The sequence below is a fragment of the Chamaea fasciata genome, unplaced genomic scaffold (genome assembly GCF_029207755.1).
Source record: "Chamaea fasciata isolate MVZ Bird 193981 ecotype frontalis unplaced genomic scaffold, bChaFas1.0.hap1 SCAF_15, whole genome shotgun sequence".
In the NCBI taxonomy this organism is placed as follows: Eukaryota; Metazoa; Chordata; class Aves; order Passeriformes; family Sylviidae; genus Chamaea; species Chamaea fasciata.
This window is the reverse complement of record NW_027094100.1, coordinates 5,482,271-5,499,432: the sequence shown is the minus strand read 5'-3', so window position 1 is coordinate 5,499,432 and position 17,162 is coordinate 5,482,271. Positions and strand designations below refer to the sequence as shown.

Genomic DNA, 17,162 nt, shown 5'->3' with positions numbered 1-17,162 from the left:
AATCTCTACCTTATTTTTAGCAATGTTTGCATCATAGAAAGTTTCCCATCTCTCTCCTGCCCCCTCCCCCCCACGTGCGGTAAACTTGCAAGGGTTCTTAAAACAGATTTCCTCCTTGAATAGGTGATGCTGAGCTGGTGTCCTGTCCCAGGGCTAGAAGTAGCTCTAGGCCCTGCAGCCCCACATTCTCTCCCTGGAAGAAGGTGCTGCTGCAGCTGACCAGGACACAAATCTGGTCATGGAATCATAGAATCATCAAATGGTTTGGAAGAGACCTTAAAGCTCATTTTTCTCCAGCCTGCTATGGGCACAGACACCTTCCACTACGCCAGGTTGCTCCAAGCCCCTCTCAACCTGGCCTTGAACACTGCAGGGATGGGGCGGTCACAGCTTCTCTGGGCACCCTGTGCCAGGGCCTCATGAACCTCCAGGGTCAAGAATTTCTTCCCAGTATCTGTTCAATCCAACTCTACCCTGTGTCAGTTTGTAGCCATACCCCCTGTCACTGTCTGCCCGAGTTAAAAGTTGCTCTCTGTCTTTTATAAGCTCACTTTAAATACTGGAAGGCTGAGAATCTGGTGGGTGATTTCTTTGCTGGTGCACAAAATGTTCCTGCTCTAGATCTGCAGGATTTTAGGTGTGTGTGATTTAAAGCAACCCAGGTACTCAGGGATTCCCAGCTGGAGGGGATTCCCAACACGTGGACCTTCAGGCCAGATAGCCTGCCCGGGAGTGTGTCACCTTTGGGGGACAGCACAGTCCCCACACTCGCAGCTTCCACCCCCGCAGGGCCAGGGTGAGATCATCAGAAGCTGCTCTCTGCCCAAGGCGCTTCCTGGGCTTGCCTGCCTCGGGCTGTGCCAGGGAGGGCTGCTTAATCATTAACAGCGCAAAGGGACCTCTCCCTCCCCAGGCTGCCCCTCCACTTTACTGTGCTGGGTTTGAGAGCCGTGACCTGGCAGTCACTTTTCCCTCAGTCAGCCTCACATCTGGCCCTGCCCCGCGGCTCAGGCTGCAGCAAAGCCTGTGCCAGAGGCAGTAGGAAATGTCCTCTTTGTTCCAGCCCTTTGGGCTGGGTCTTCCTTTCCTGCAGCCCAAAATTCTCCTTGGCTCTGGCCCAGAAAATGAAGTTATTCCCCAAAGGCCAGCAGAGCAGAGGGGTTTTCCAGGCAGTGTCAGTGGCTGTGGCTCACAAACACTGCCCCAGCTTCACTTGTATCCAGCCACACATGATGCGGTAACATTAGACCTTCACAGCATGAAGCACAGCAAATGAATCAAATACTCAGGGGAAAACCAGCTTCTTTCCCCTTGCCTGCTGAATTGTGCCTGTGCTTTCTTTTTAGGCAAACCTGAGGTACTTAACAATGGCTTCTCTGCTGATCTAATACCAGAAGCCAATGCTATTGCTGATAGGACCATCCACAGCAGGGACTTGCTGTACAGGATTTTTTTAGTGTAGCTTGTAACCTGGCTCTGAGTCAGGTCTGGCTTGCAGATGATGACAAACACAAACCAACTACCCCACAATGCACAGCACCAGGGCTCCCCTTCCCTGACATGAAAGATTCCACCCATCAGCTGCACTTGGAAGAGGCTGGAGGGTAGAAAATGAGCACAAACTAAATTCTTTGTGCTTTCATGAGTCATGAAAAAACCCCTCCAACTGTCTCAACAGCACATCTGTTTGGGTATTTTCAAGGAAGCTGGAATGCATCCTCAGAGCTCTTCCATGAGAAAAAGTAAACATGTCATATATAAAACATTTTATTAAAACAAATATACAACACTTTATATACAAAAATAAAATGTACAAGAAAATAGTCTTTAGTGATTTGATTCCTATCTATTACAGACACACATTCGAACCTCTTCCATCCAGCACTCGCCCTGCATATGCTGATCCAGAGGATCTGTGGGATGTTACAGCTTGTGTGCAGTACTGGAGGAATCCCCACAGAGTGCCAGAAGGAATCTGCAAAAGGCAAGGTAAAAATAAAGAGCTCTGCCCCTATCAGTGCAAAATTGTTCCATGCAGCAGCTCTTGAACTAATATGAGGAATGGGAGAGGGCATGCCTCGAGCAGAGAGCATCCCAGGGGTGCCCCTGGGGAACGGACTAGGTGGAAGCAAAGCCTAAACTGAATTTTCACATTTTAATCATCTATTTACAGAGTTTGAAAGGTCTGAAAGATGAACTATATGATGGAGTAAATCAAAGAAGAGATGGCCCATTAGCCCAGTTTTTCTGTGAAAGTGTAATGACTGTTGTTAAGCTCAATGGCACCAGTGTTGCACAGGTAAGCAGCAACCAAAACTAACAGGTCAGAGACTTATCTGCAGTCTCTCCTCTAAGCACACTGTGGGTAAAGTGCTCATCACACCACACATGGGGAGGATGGTAACCTGCTCCCCAGGCTTGTGGTACCCCACCAGGTCAGACTCCATGGCACAGTGACACCTTCCAGCAAAAGCTCCAGCTCCAGAGCAGCAAGGTGGGAGCTGCAGCTGAGCACCTTCAGTGCCAGGGTCCTGCTAGCGAGGTGGGGTTCCTTTTTTACAGTGGTCATGGTGTTTTCCATGCTAACCTTCCCAGCCTAAAACTGAAACGGAATAAAAAAGCTACTTTCTTCCTTCAGTCAGTAACAAAAAAATTCTTCCATTCTCTCCATGCTTGTTGAAGTTCCTATCCAAGAGCAGTTTGTGGTTGGAAGAAGCCAAGGGTTTACAATCCACAGGGAATGACTTGCATGGTCGGCCTCACTGAATCCAGCCAGGAGAAGTCTACGTTGTTTTTCTGGTCAAAGAACCTGAAATCCATCTCTCCTAGATAAAAGGAACCAAGAACGGGCACTGAATTAATGCAGCAAGAGCAAAATAGCGTATCAATATATTAAAAATAAATACCAAAAATTGAAAGATTTCTCAGATGAGAGTTAATACTTTAGACTATTATATTCCTAAAATACATCAAACGCTTTCTTTTGAACTGTTTCATTTAAGCTATTGCTAGAGGAAATTCTTCAGTTATATTCCAAGACCTAACTTACACATGTACAAGCCTGAAATCTGTAGGATTTGCTTACTGGAGGCGTTTTTGACTTTTCCTTTTTATCAACAAATTCCTTATAGCCTTCTAACAGGCTGCTTGGAAATCTCAGAACACAAGGATGGTGAATTCCTCTGTTTTCTTTGCTGCCTCCCAATTAGTGTCTTATCTGCATCATCCTGTGGCCTGGAGTGTCAGGAATACCCAGGAGCCTGTACCTGATGTGGTGTCAATGTCCCTGTCCTGCTCCTTGTAGCTGTAGGTGCTGCACAGGCTCTGGGTGCCTGACTCGTTGGTGAGAAAGCCTTTCCCCCCAATGCTGATGTTGTGCCAGTCTTGGGCTGGTTCAAGCAGCTGGAAGAGAAGAAAGAGATGGTAAAAACTGCTCCTTCCTGCTGTGGGTGCAATGTTTGATTACTTGCCCTTAATTAGGAGACAGTTAAGCAACAAGATCAAGTTCTATTTTCTCATGCTAAGTTATATAAAACTTATTTTGTTGCAGTCTTAAAAAAGAAAGTTCATGCAAAACAGCAAGGGCTGGAGCACCTTTTCCTATCTTATCAGTGGGATGAGCGTGGCATGTCTGCAAATGCAGATTAGGCTAGACACGTCAGAGGTGGAGGGAAGGGCAAAATAGAAAGATCTACAGGATCTTTGCAGACCCTAATACAACAACCTGAGATCAAGGAAATGGCCTCAAGTTGTGCCAGGGGATGTTTATATTGAATATTAGGGAAGAAATTTTCATGGAAAGGATTGTCAAGCATTGGAACACGTCCAGGGAAGTGGTGGAGTCATCATCCCTGGAAGTGTTCAAAAAAACATGAGGATATGGGACTTGAGGACATGGTTTAATGGACATGGTGGTGATGTGGGCTGATGGTTGGACTTGATGTCTTAGAGATCTTTTCCAACCTTAATGATCCTGTGATTCTATGATTCTATGAACCTCTAGCAGTACTCAGTAGCTTCCTCTGACTTTCACATGAAGGGTAAATATTTCTATGGGTGTGTCCTCTCCAGTTCATGTTTGCAAAGCAGCTTTCTTTTTATATTTAATTTTTCAGGCTTCCTCATTAAGAAAGTGTATACTCAGCTCACATGAGACTGGATCAGATACCTGCTTCCCTTCCTCTTTTGGTACAAACATCAACTTTGGACAATTTTATTCTGACCAGAACGGCTGGTTTTACCTTAAAAATATCCGGATTTATTTCCTCTTCATCTTCATCTGTGACTGTTTTGTAAGCACATTAAAAAAAAAGGAAAGAAAACATAGATGTCAACTTTTAGCCCTCATACTTCTGCTTCTTCACCACAGAACCTGCTTCATATTCTCTTGTCACACAGCATGACTACTTTATATTCCTGCCCACTCAAGACTCCTCACAGTCTTTAATTTCTGATGCTCTTCAACAACTGCATGTTGAGGTGCAGGGCTCTAACCAGCTCTGATCCTCCCCAGGACTCAACACAGCAGAGCCCACTTGCTGTGGCAGATGATAGGAGGAAGATGATTTGCCCCTTGAGTGAAGAACCACTCTGATATATCCAGGTTAATTATTTATTTCCCCAGTGGGAAGCATGGCTACCTCCACCACCTCTGCTGGACCAGGTGGCATTACAGAGCCTTTCACCCATGGGCATGTGCCAGCCCTTCCCTTCTGCACCCTGATTGGTTTGGTAACTCCAAATTCCCAAATCTATCAGATGAGGGTTGTTTTTTCTACAAAGCAGCTCTTGTTTCTCCTGTTGGCCCAGCACTCCTTCATCCTGCTGCCTTGCCTCCAGCAGACCAGTGAAAGACTGGGGTAGGAAAACAGAAATACCCACCTTCAGAGGAGGAAGCCAGGGGAGACACCTGGAGCTGGTAGAGGTCGTTGGTGCTGTCAGCCATGGGGACTTCCATTGCTGGCCTCCAGTCGGTCAGGGAGCCGCTCACCTCGCAGGAGGACAGCTCTGTGGGATGCACCAGGAGTTGGTACTCACAGCAGGGAGAGAACCACCTCTGCTCCCTCCCTGCCAGTGTGACACTGCAGCTGCCCCAGCCCCAGGACTCATCTCTGACCATGGGTTTAGCACAAAGGGCACTTCCTGCTCTGCTCAGACCTAAACCCAGCGTCTCACCTAAGGTGATGGTTGAGTTCTCCACCTCCACTTCCTGCCCTGCATAGTCGTGAATGGTGTAGCCACTGTGGTCATCTGGCAAAGGAGTGTTGGTTAGGCTTTCTGCTGACTCTTTCAGCCTTGTCTCTTCGTAACACTACAAAAAAAAAAAAAAGGGTAAAGCATGAAAGACTTGTCTAAGAGCACATCGGTTCCCATATGAAAAAAAGTTAAGAAAGAAAACCACCAAAACCTCTAGCTTCTTCAGCTGCCTCTACAGACACATACCCTTCTCTTGCTCTTGTTTCTTACTTCTCTTGAAGACTTTGACTTCCTTTCTGTGAAATAAAATAAGACGAATGTGAGAAAGGGCTGCAAATTTTAGGCAAGTGTGAGCTCTTGCAGCCTTGAAACCTGCTCAGCAAGCTCAACTACTGCCAGCACCAGCCAGTCCCCATGACCCCCAGATGCTGCCTTTAGGCATGTTTAGGGAATTTGGGATAAAATTAACTATTTGTACAAGCTGTTCCCAGCAATAACCAGTGAGCAAGCCCAGTAGTACCAGTGCTACCAACAGGTCTGTTACCTCCTGCTTACATAGGGCAGGACATTTAAGGGCTGTTTAAGCAGTGTAACTCCAGCTGGATTGCCACGGGTTTACCTTTCTTCTGATGCTTTGTCAAAGGTGGCAGCATCCTGTAAACCCTGACAGCACTGGAGCCCCTGTTGATACTTTTATCCTTCACTTCTTCAATGTCAGGCAGGGAATTCATGGCACAGCGGAAATTTGCCTTCCAGGTTTTTGGATCAGGATCTTTCTCGCCTTCTTTATACCTTCCTAAAAATAAGAGATGGGTTGTGTATTTTAGACTTTCCCGTGCTGGTTTTTCCCACCAAAAGATACCAACATTCTATTTTCTGACGTACACACTAGTAATTAATCTAATTATCAGTGTAAGTCAAGGCAAAAAAATGCCCTGTTTAAGACAGTCATATGACTGATGGGAATGTAAAGCCAGCACACACCTGTATGAATGGCCCAGCTCCGGAAAAGGCAGGCATCCTTCTCCATGTCCCAGCCATGCTTAGCTGCATGTTTCCATGGGATTTGAAATATCCTCTTATCCTGAAATTTAACCAATAGAGATTTGAATTAAAAAAGAAACATCACATGCCAGTTTGGAATGATGGATTTAATCAAGAGTTCTCAGCTGCAGCTCAGAAATGTTATAACCCCCCCTGCTCTATGTTTTAGAACAGGGATGGGTTATAACTATTGGTATATAACTACAATTGTTATTTATATTTTAATCAAATAGCCATTGTTCCATTTATTTCGTTCATGGCATTTAAGGCTTTTTATGGTTTTTGAAACTTGGAAAAAATCCAAATGTGCTACAGTACAGTAGAAGTGAGCAATATTATCAACTTTATCCCAGAATAATTTCAATACATCACATCTAACCTATTAGCATATCATAAATTACAGCATTTTTTCTAGATATGCTTTGTCAGAGAATCATTTTTTTAGTTGTCCATAAGATCCTGCAGCAATCCTACAAAAATGTTGCTTAAATATCCTCTTGGGGTGGATATGGAAACTTCAGCAACTTGGTTCAATACTCTCTCAGGGATCTTGACCTGTGCTACACCCTGGTAACAGGGATATGCCTTACAGACCAAAAATACAGTATTTCTTTCAGGCCAAATCTTAAAAATGGAACAACTGGATTATAACAGCAGTTGCTTATCTGGAACAGGAGGTGACTTGGCTCAGTGAGCAGCAAGAGTTAAAAGACATTTTGAAGGTTTCTTCGTTCTCTAACACACTCAGAATGTTTTTAATACAATTTATCATTCCCCTCCTAGGAATTTTCTAAAGGAAAAATGGAACTACTCCACTGTGTACCAAGCAGAGCTACCTTTCCTGCAAACAAAAACTGTTGTTTTTCAAACATAATGCTGGCAAGTTCCCTCCATGTCTTTTCCTTTATGATCTTGACTTGTGTTCAGTGTCATTTAAGAACAAGAAATGTTAATGATACACAAGTAGTACTAACAGTGATGATAATAGTACAAAGCAGCCTTACCTTGTTAATCCATATCAGTCCTGGTATTTGATTGGAATCAATCTGCATTTCCAACCAGGGCCTCATGCGCATTCTTGACACTGGCATGTTGGCTGTGAAAGAAGTAACAAAGGGGTCAGACAAACTCTCATCACTGCATTAACCACTCTGCAGTGTCGCCCCTCCAATACCTTCTGTGCTCAGCATCACCACCAAGGCTACCGAGAACTGCATTTCCGGAGCCTTCACTCTTGTTTAGTGCCTCTCACCTGCTCCTGGAAGGAAATGCTTCCTGCTCCGCCTGGCCTAGCTCCAAAAACAGGGCTCAGGTTTGGAATTCGGCAAAGAGGCCGATGGCAGCAGAGGGTGTTCAGCCCCTGCTGCGTGGGGAGCTCTGCCTGGGAGCGGTCAGGCCGGGGACAGCCCGGTTCCGAGCCCCGTTCTGGGAGGGAGCCTCCCGCCAGCACCGCCACCGGATGCGGCTGGCCCCTCGCTCTACAGCCACGGAGAGGCACCGACTGCAAAATCCTCTTCTTAAAAGTTTATTATTAATTAAGTTGCGCAAGGTAGGGGGCAGCGGTCCTGCTGCAGGTGGGTATCCCCAATTCCACCACGACCCCGTCGCAAGGAGCGGCGCCCGGCGCCCCGCCGCAAGGAGCGGCCCTCTTGACGCTTCCTTTGCACAAATAATTTCCTGTTTGTGGTGTTTTTCCAAGACACACAGCCCAATATTGCCCGAAGAACACTTTTTAAACTTTCACCAGCAACCCGCTCGGCGGAGGCGGGACGAGGTCCCGGAGAGTGCCCGCGCCGGGCCAGGGTCTGCCAAGGGCTGCCGCGAGCAGCGGGCTCGGGCCGCCCGCTCCGCCCGGGGCTGACCGGCGGAGCGCAGCCGTGCCTGGCCCCGCGGAGCTGTGCCTGGCCCTGCGGGGGGGCAGCGACAGCCCGCCCCAGCCTGTCCCCTCCGAGAGCCTGTGCCCTGCACCGCGGCCGCTGCCCGCAGGAGGGATGCGCCGTGCTCACCCCGACGGCCGCCGGAGCCATGCCCCCGCTCCGCCTCCAGAGCTCCTCCGCACGGGAGGGAGGCCGGCGCTGCCGCCCCTGGACGAGCAGAGCTGAGTGCCCCCGGCACCGCTCCCAGGGACCCTGCGGGGATCCTTCGCCTGGAACCTCCCCGCTGCGCAAAGTGGGGAGCTAGCGGTGGGACAGGATGCAGGATAGGACATAGAATATAGGATGTAGGATATAGAATATAGACTATAGGAGGAGATAGGATACAGGAGATAGGAGGATATAGGATGTAGGATATAGGAGGATGTAGGATATAGGATATGTTGCAGCACGACCCACCTGGCTGTGCGGCGCAGTGCCGAGCTGCGTGTCCCCGGCCGACGCGCACCCGCCGCCCGCCGCCCGGCTCTGGCTGCCGCCGGCCGCGCCCGCGGGTATAACGCGGCGGCTCCGGGATTCCCCGCGCCCGGGCCCGGCCGCCGCCCGGCCAATCGGCGCCGCGGCGAGGGGTGGACGCGCCCGTCATTGGCGGCCGCCGCAGCATCACTTCGGGGAAATCACGCTGTTGTAGCACCAGCGGCTCGGGGGGCGCGGCTCCCCCGCTGCCAGCCCCGGCCCCGCCCCGCCGCCCGCCCGCGCTCCCTCCCCCCGCGGGATGCGGCACCGTCCCGTGGACGGATGCAGCGCCCGACCGCACGGCGATCCGGCCGCTCTCCCACGGAAGGAGCCGGTCTCTGTCCCGCGGAGGGATCTAAGCCTTTTCCCCAGAGATATCCAGTCCCTGTCCCGTGGACGGACCCAGTCCCCGACCCCCCAAAGGATCCAGCCCCCGCCCCGCGGAGATATCCTGTTCCCTTCCCACGGAGGGATCTAGTCCCCTTTCCAGGAAGAGGCGGTGGAGTCGCCAAAGCGATTCCTGTGCACATCGTGGTGCACCTAAACCAGGGACCAGCGTGTGCCAGGTACCCACGTGGCCTCCAGCAGGACAAGGGGGAATGGCTTCACGCTTGAGAGAAGGGTAGGTTCAGATTAGATATTAAAAAGAAATTCTTCCCTCTGAGGGTGGTGACGCCCTACAACAGGTGGCCCAGAGAGGATGCTCTGTCCCTGGAAGTGTTCAAGGATTGGTTGGACGCGGCTTGAAGCAACCTGGTCTGGTGGAAGGTGTCCTTATTGCAGGTTGTTGGCACCTTTAAGTTCCCTTCCAATCCAGAACACCCTGGGATTCTGTGATTCTGTGATAAATGGTGACCACTGGTATTGTCCCCTCTTATCCCTCTTGGATGAAGCCTGAGGAAGGGAGATGGCAGCATGACAGAAGGCTACTAAAACCACCAGGATTTCGCTTCAGTCCACTGTAACTGTATGACAGGGACATTGGATTTACACCCCGTCTTCAAGGTCCTTTCCATCCAGCAGAATATTAGAGCATTTTTTAATTATTTCCATAATATCAAGGAAGGTTTGTAGTCATATGCAACAGGAATTTATACTGGGAGAGAGGTACAAAGGTGCACGGGCAGCTGAGACAGGAGTGTGACACCACCACACTGACTGCCTGCTCTGGCAAGTTTTCTTCTTTTAATATACAGATTAAAGAGAAGCCCCATCCTGGTTTCAACTGCAGAGAAACACCCTGTAGGAGTCCCATGCTTTCTCTTAACTAATGTTTTTTGTCTGCTTGACACACTTAACTTGTGGTAGGATCCTCCAGTCGGGTCTTTGTGCTGAGGGAGGCACCATTCACTACCGAGATTTCACCATAGATAAAGATACAACATATTAGGTAACTTAACCAAATAATCAAAGGAGACGCTAGATATTACTAGACAAATGGAAACTAACATAAACGTAGCCTGAAAAAGAGAAGACAGAAGATACTTGATGTTTCAATGCAAATGTCATCTACAAAAATAGTCACACCACCTCTTATATAACCTAAATATTGACAAAAAAATTATGCTTATCGCTTTTCACTTACATCCTCCAATGGTTTGCTTTCACAACTCACCCAGCTTTAGAAAAAATGAATCCTGAGCTTCCTGGTTTCATGGGCCAAGGTCTGAACGCACCAAATGTATCAAACACTTTAAATGACTGAATTTTGGACAGTAACTTTATTTTTGATCCATGACTTCAGTACTCTTGAGACCCTTACTGGCCTTTTAGTCTGTATCTTGTCAGAAGTTGACATCAGACACCAAATGAACAGACCTATGGTAGAAATGCATGAAACAAAGTTAACAGCCCCACCCCTCAATCTCATCTTTCCTCAGGTTTTAACCCTGACAGATCCTATATAATGAAACCTAATTGACCTTTCTATCTGTGTCCTGTCCCACATCTGCATGGCACGTTTCCATGGAGCAGGACCCGCCCAGCCTGGGATGCCTTATGTTTGTTTGCTTTTTTGCTATCTTTCTGCTGAAACCAGGAAATAACAACTTGTGTCTCCACAATGTTATTGTGTGTCAGACTCCCTTATACCATGCTTAAAAAGCCTTCTCCTTATTAAACTGACTCCTTCCTCTTGTCTATCCCACTACACTAACCACCCTTTCAGCAGCTTACCTAATGCAGCAAGAATATGCACTTAAATTTGTCATGTGTAAAAGTGTAATGAAGGAATAATCTCAGGGAGTCAATAAATGGTTGGCCATAAAGCCCTTCTGCTCCACCCAGTAAACACCCAAGAATGTCCATAATGTCAACATCTTTATTCTCTGCAGATTCATAGCCCTGCTCCAGCTTTATTTCACAGGCATCTTACCTTGGACACCTTTTTTTCAAATTCCCTCCATGAATTACCAATTCCCTTGTTTTATCAGTAAGCTGAGACACAGAGAAGCAGATCACTGACATATTTTATCACATTTACTTGATCCAGGGGATCCCAAGTCTAGGATTGTAGAATGCAGAAGTAATATTTAAGAGTGTCTTTATTTAAAACCAAATTCAATCCCAAACTGATCCCTGTTGTGTTTGTTACGCTATAACACCTACCTCTCCCTCTCAGCCAATGCCCTGAGATAAGGAGGTCATAGGAAGACTCTAATTTAAATGATGCAAAAAATGTGACCTGGATGACATCAGCCATGGCCTCTAAGGAGGGAGGGTTGTAGATCAGATACAAAGGCTCAAACATGGGTCTTTTTTCTCTGGCATCATTGCTCTTCTTGTTTAAGCAGCTCAGGATGGCTCTGGTCCCGTGCTGTATCAAAGACATCGTGGTTACTATAGAACCCTGTGTGCCATGGGGTGAACCTGAGGCTCCAAACATCCAGAAACACTTTTGAGAAGCTGGAAGGGAAGGGGCAGAAAACCAGCACACTTCAGTGCAGACATGCTTGCCAGTGTGGGTACAGACTATTAAGAGCTGCATTCACCTCCAGGTGAGCCTCAGGTTCTGAGTCTCTACAGTGTCTTGGGAGAAAGAGCTTGAGCATTATACCAAGCACCCATGACAGTCTTTACTTTGAAGATTTTCCCTTCCCTTGTGAACCCAGCCAGGGGAGAAGGTCCACAGTGGAGAATCTGCTCTGACCATAGGGAGACAGGGAGATGGAGACAGGGAGAGGTGGGGTTGGGGGCTGCCACAGAAAGCTGCCTCTGGTGACTTGGTAGTGAGCCCAGGGAGGCAGCAGAGCCCCAGGTCTGCATGCCCAGGCAGTATTTATGGCGTGGGGGAGTGAACAACCACAGGATGGAGCAGGGGGTTGTGGAGGGGAAGAGTTGGAGCACAGTGACAGGAAGCCTCTTATCTCTTTCCTCATGGCCCTGGCTGCTTCCTTCCATTTTTGCATCAGGACCTTCCCATGCCCACCAGGCCTCAACAGCCCTTCCAGACCCCACTCTGTGAAGGTTTGTTTGTTCCTCTTTTCCACCTGCTTTAGGAGAAACCTGCTCTAATTCAAACCCCTTCTAATTTCCATGCCTCTACCTGCCTCTGTCCCCTTCCCCATCAACTCAGAAACAAACCTTCCTTTTTGGAGCGGGACATAAAAAATGGGTGCAGAGCTGTTCCTATAACCTCAACATTGTCATGGTTCCCCACTAAGGAGCACCCAACTGCTGTCACAGTTTGGTGACAGAGGTCATCTGTGGGTAGGAAATGCCTCCCAAGGGCTTTCCAGGTGGCAAGGGGTTAATGCGGAGTGATTTTTTGTCAGGAGCAGGGATGGAGTATCAGCCTTAAAAGCTGCCAAGACAGACAACAAAAATTAGCTGCTTCTGGGTCAGAAGCTGTGAGGGTGCAGGGCATGCTGTGAGCAGTTTTCATTTCTTATAAATGCCTGTTTTACAGAAAGGAACTTTGGTTGAAGCACATGCAGGAGAATGAATGTCAGAAATGTTGAAACTCTGCCCAGCTGGCATGATGTAATCCCAACAAGTGCTCTGATCTGCAGGCTACAATAAATATATCCTGGGATGGGCCGTTTACAGTTTCCTGGAATTGGAAAGACCTATCTCAAGACTCAAAATCATTCCCAGTGATAGCACAGCAGGTTTAGTTTTTGTTTTTTTTTTTTTTTAATTAAACCAAAAAGAGATTCTGTGCTTGGTGGGAATAAAGGAAATTGCAAAAACTTTACTTGTGGTCTTGGACTTTCCACGCTCCTTACTTTCCTCTCCACCTTGAAGGAGGGCATGTCATGAACAATTTGCTGAGGGAAGTCCTGTGAGCTGCAGGCACATGGCAGCTCTCACAGTTTTGCTGAGAAGGGTGCAGACCTGCAGCAGCCTGAGCTTCCTGAAAAAGGTCAGAGAGACTTGGGCCTCTCCTGGTGCACATGGGTCTTCACCCAGGGCACGGCAGAGCAGGAGTGGGACAGTCCCGGGGCTGTGCTGACCCCAGGTGCCCAGGGGTCCTGGCATCCTGGCCAGTAACCCCCCAAAGCATAGGGGAATCTGTACACTTGAGGCTGCTGGAGTCCTGCTAGGGAAGCAAGGGCTGAGATCAGTAGAAAAAAGTGAATTGCATCTTCAAATTCTTTTATTTGCCCTTAGAGTATCCAGCTGAAAGTGGGGTTGGACCTCCTGCCCAGTTAGGCATCTGCAGAGCAGGAGTCAAGCCAAAGGGACAAGCGGCACGTGGTGGGTAAGGCTGGCTGTGCCTCTCATCTGGCTCCTGGCTTGGAAAGTTTGCTCCTTCCTGGACTGATTGGAAAAGGTGCCAAACTTCCCAGCTGTCAGAAGGGAAGGACAGGCCAGTGCCTGTGGCAGTGTGGTGCTGTGCCTCCAGCCCTTCTCAGGGGTAGGCAGAGGCTTTCTGGGGGCTCATGGAGGCCAACCCCCACCTCCTGCCCAGCCCCTGTCTGCACACTGCTGCTGCCCTCCAGCAGCTGGAACAGGCTGCAAGCCTGCAAGCAGGAGGCAGGGAGACCCTGGAGATGGATTCCAGCCCCCCAGGAAAAGTCAGCTGGAAGTGGAGGCTGTAGTGCAGTGACCTGTGAGTGTTTCACCTCTGCTTCATCATGGAAAGGACAGCCGTAATGCCTGCTTTGTTTGAAGTAGTCTGTCCTGTCCTTGTGCAAAGAGGGTGCCAAAACAGAAGTTCTTCTGGATGCTGAGAAGTGCCTGGGCCGATCACCTTACTGCCATGAGGGATGGGAAGTGGAGGCAGGATGCAGTGGGAAGGAGGCTTGTCCCAGCTGGGATTGACTGTGTGTGAACAGCAGAATGGGACCCTGCTCTGAGCTGGGCTGCTGCTCAGCCACAGTCAATCCCAGCTGGGACAAGCCTCCCAGTGGTGAGGGCAACCATGGTGGCATCAAGGATCTTGTAGGACCATAGCAAAGACTAAAAATCATGTGCTAAAACATGAGTTGTATTCTGATGCCGAGAGGTTTGGGTGTCTTCATCGAAGACTAAAAGTTGGGTAGTTGTAACAGAAGTCCTTTATTGCATCATTCAATCAGTCCCATGAAGGCAAAGTTTTTTAGAGTCCATTGTAATACCTAGAAGCCTTGTAACATTGTTTCTAAATCCCAAGAAGAAGCAGCAGCCACAGCTGCAGTAAAGGCATCAGGAGTTTGTGTCCCATGAGTGTCTTATCAGTAGCAGTGGCAGCAGTAGCAACAACACCAGCATCAGTGTTTTTGTGAATCCTCTGAGTGTGTTCTCAGAGTAGTGCATTGTTATTCTATTTTTAGCTAATTAGGTACTTACACCAATTTCTTACAATAGTGTTGGACTTAGCCAAAATTAATGTACGAAGGCAAACGCAAATTCTTACATAAATTCTCAATATGTAGCTCTATCTGTGCTATCTAGCAAGGCTACATGATTTCTGTTATGACTAGAATTTAACTCACTTTGCAAAAGGCAATGCTACTTGAACTTTAAACTAGGCTCTAGGGCTTCTCTTACTAGCTAATACATTCACTTCAAACCCTCTATTTATTTAAAACTAAACTTGCATTTCTACCTCATGTCTGTGTAGATTTGTATATTTTGGTGTTTCTGAAAGTTTTAATTCAATCCTCACATTTCTAGGCACTCCTGGGCCTGTATGAATTTGGCCCAGGAGGATTCATACTCCAGCGGTATTCCCTGTATTTTAATTACTGATTGGTTTTTAACCTTGATGCCAACTGCAAACATCTCTGCCCAGACACAGACCACGAGGGAGAACAGCAGCCATAATAGATAATACCACAATTTACACAAGGAAGACTCAGATTTGGTGCTTGAACAACACCTGCCTGAGGCAGGCGTGGTGCTCCTGTCCTGCCAGGGTCAGAGCTGTCACCTCTGGCTCTTGTTTTTTTGATGCTTTCAAAGGGGGTGCTGTACGTACTGGTTGTGTCCCCCCACCAAGAAAAAAAGAAAAAGCCAAGTGGCACATCCAGCTGGAGGCTGGAGGAGGAAACTGTGACTCAGCTGACCCACTGCTGAGGGACAGGGGCTGATCTGCAATGAGGGAAGGACCTCTGGCAACCTTCCCCCAGCCAAGGAATGGGGGGACCCCTTGAGCAGCACCCAGTGAGGGGTCCCGGGGGAAAGGACCAGCTGCCCCACATTTCCTTGTTCAAACTCGTCACCTTCCCCTGTTTGGTGGGAGTGATTTTTTCTGAAATAAACACAGATTTAATTTTTTGATTATTATTTGTTAACATCCTCTGCAGTCCCAGCGGATACTCCCAGCCACCAACTCGCCAGCTGTGGCTGAAATCTCAGATCAGAGGGGTTCTGTTGTCCCCTCCCTTTGTTTATTTTTTTCCTCCCTTCCTTTTCTGTGTCCACCTTCTTTTTTGTGTGCACTCGCCTTTTTTTTCCCTCCTTTATGTGTCCCTCTCTATTTTGTCCCCCCTTTTTTCGCGTCGCCCTTTTTTATGTCCCTCCTTTTTTAGCCTTTTTTGTTGCTTCTGTTTCTTTCGTCCCCTCTCCTTTGCCCCCCATATTTCCCTCCCTTTTTTGCCCCTTTTTTCTTTATTCCTTCCCCCTCTTTTCCCCCTCCCTTTTTTGCCCCCCTTTTTCTTTAATCCTTTCCCCATTTTCCCCCCTTCCTTTTTTGCCTCTCTTTTTCTTTAATCCTTCCCCCCCCTTTTTTTTCTTCTCCCCTTTTTTTTTTTTTTTGCCCCCCTTTTCCTTTAATCCTTCCACTCTCTCCCCCTCTTTTTTCCCCCTTAACTTTCGTGTCGCCGTTGTTTGTATTTATTTGTTTATTTAGTTCTTTATTTACTTACTGACTTATCTGCGTGCCCTGATTTTCCCCTCGCTGGCCCCGGCCCCCGTCCCCCGCTCCCGCCCCGTTCCCCGCCCGCGGGTCCCGCCGTGCCCAGTTTCGGTTTCCCGCGGGAGCCGCGGCGGCGGGAGCGCCTTCCGGGAATCGGCGCTGCCGGCCGCGGCCGCGGGAGGGCGCTGCGCAGCCGGGGCCGGCCCGGGCCGTGAGTCAGGGACAGGGACGGTCGGGAATTCCATCGGGAATCCCCGGCCCCGCCGGGAAACCCCCCCCGGGCACCGGGGTGCGCTGCCCTGACCCCCCGAGGGGGCTCCGGCGCCCCCTCGATCCGCTGACCCCCTGCCCAGCCAGGAGAAGGAAACCAGAATTTGGTTTCCGGGATGAGGAATGCGGCTCTCCGGGTCAATTAAAGTGTGTAAGGGAAGTATTAAAGGTTAATTGAAGTTAGAGTGTTATTTCGTGTTAAGGGTATGCTGTTTTCCTCGGCCATGCTAGAAAAGATTATTTATATGTAAAACAGAAAAACTACATTAAATATTATATATCTATTATATAACATATATAGTCTAAAACTCCCTGGAATATTAGCATATGCTATATATAACACATATTACACTTAAAATACAATAAATAATTATACACAATTCAGCACATATTTGTACTATCTCTATGATTTCCTCCCACCCCCGGGCATGATAGAAAAGATGGTTCTTATGAACTTTCTGTACAAAGTCATAGTTAATATTAAAGTGCAGCTGGAGCAGTTCTCCCCTGAAGGAGGATCCAGGTGGGTCGGAGGGCAGGTGTCTGCAGTGATTTGGGGGTTCAGAGACCCAGACAGAGCTTACAGTATCTTTAGAGTTCTAAAGTTCCTCTTTTTTTGCTAAGCCTGAGCTCATCTCGCTGACTCCTGAGCTCGTCCTACTGACCTCTGCCAGCAGCGTGGTTCATTTTCTTCTCACGGGAAGTTTCATCCCGCCCCGTTCAGGCTTTGCACACTCCTTTTCTCCTAACCATTCCTCGGTGTTTTCCACTGCCCGCTGTAGCTGGAGCCAAATCAACTCATTCCTTTTTCTTCACCTTTTGGCCCCCCTCAAGTGCACGCTCTGAATCCAGGGAAACCTGTCCAGGGAACTTCCCCCTGAGCATTTGCCTGCCTGGATTTAACTTGGTCGCACCCGGGGTTAAACCGATCTGCCGATGTCGCCTTGCTCTTTAGACAAGGACTTTTGGGCTGTCACCTC

General features: G+C 48.4%; 1 protein-coding gene across 1 annotated transcript; it reads right to left on the bottom strand.

Moving 5' to 3' along the window:
• Positions 1–1,751: 1,751 nt before the first annotated feature.
• On the bottom strand, positions 1,752–8,741 carry IRF1 (interferon regulatory factor 1). Its single transcript, XM_066197150.1, has 10 exons — positions 8,574–8,741; positions 7,245–7,336; positions 6,181–6,280; positions 5,816–5,992; positions 5,443–5,492; positions 5,176–5,311; positions 4,882–5,007; positions 4,242–4,285; positions 3,267–3,402; positions 1,752–2,825 (listed from the first exon to the last, which is right to left on the bottom strand). The coding sequence occupies exons 2-10, from the start codon at positions 7,329–7,331 to the stop codon at positions 2,725–2,727; spliced, it is 957 nt and encodes a 318-aa protein (XP_066053247.1). The 5' UTR covers positions 7,332–7,336; positions 8,574–8,741; the 3' UTR covers positions 1,752–2,724.
• Positions 8,742–17,162: the final 8,421 nt, after the last annotated feature.

What these genes read in the sequence shown, in the direction of transcription:
- IRF1 (XM_066197150.1), bottom strand. Translation starts at nt 7,331, where the DNA reads ATGCCAGTGTCAAGAATGCGCATGAGGCCCTGGTTGGAAATGCAGATT. An exon ending in GAACTCAACCATCACCTTAG is followed by an intron (nt 5,008 to 5,175) that starts GTGAGACGCTGG and finishes TGCATCCCACAG; the next exon opens with AGCTGTCCTCCTGCGAGGTG. An exon ending in CCTGGCTTCCTCCTCTGAAG is followed by an intron (nt 4,286 to 4,881) that starts GTGGGTATTTCT and finishes CTTACAAAACAG; the next exon opens with TCACAGATGAAGATGAAGAG.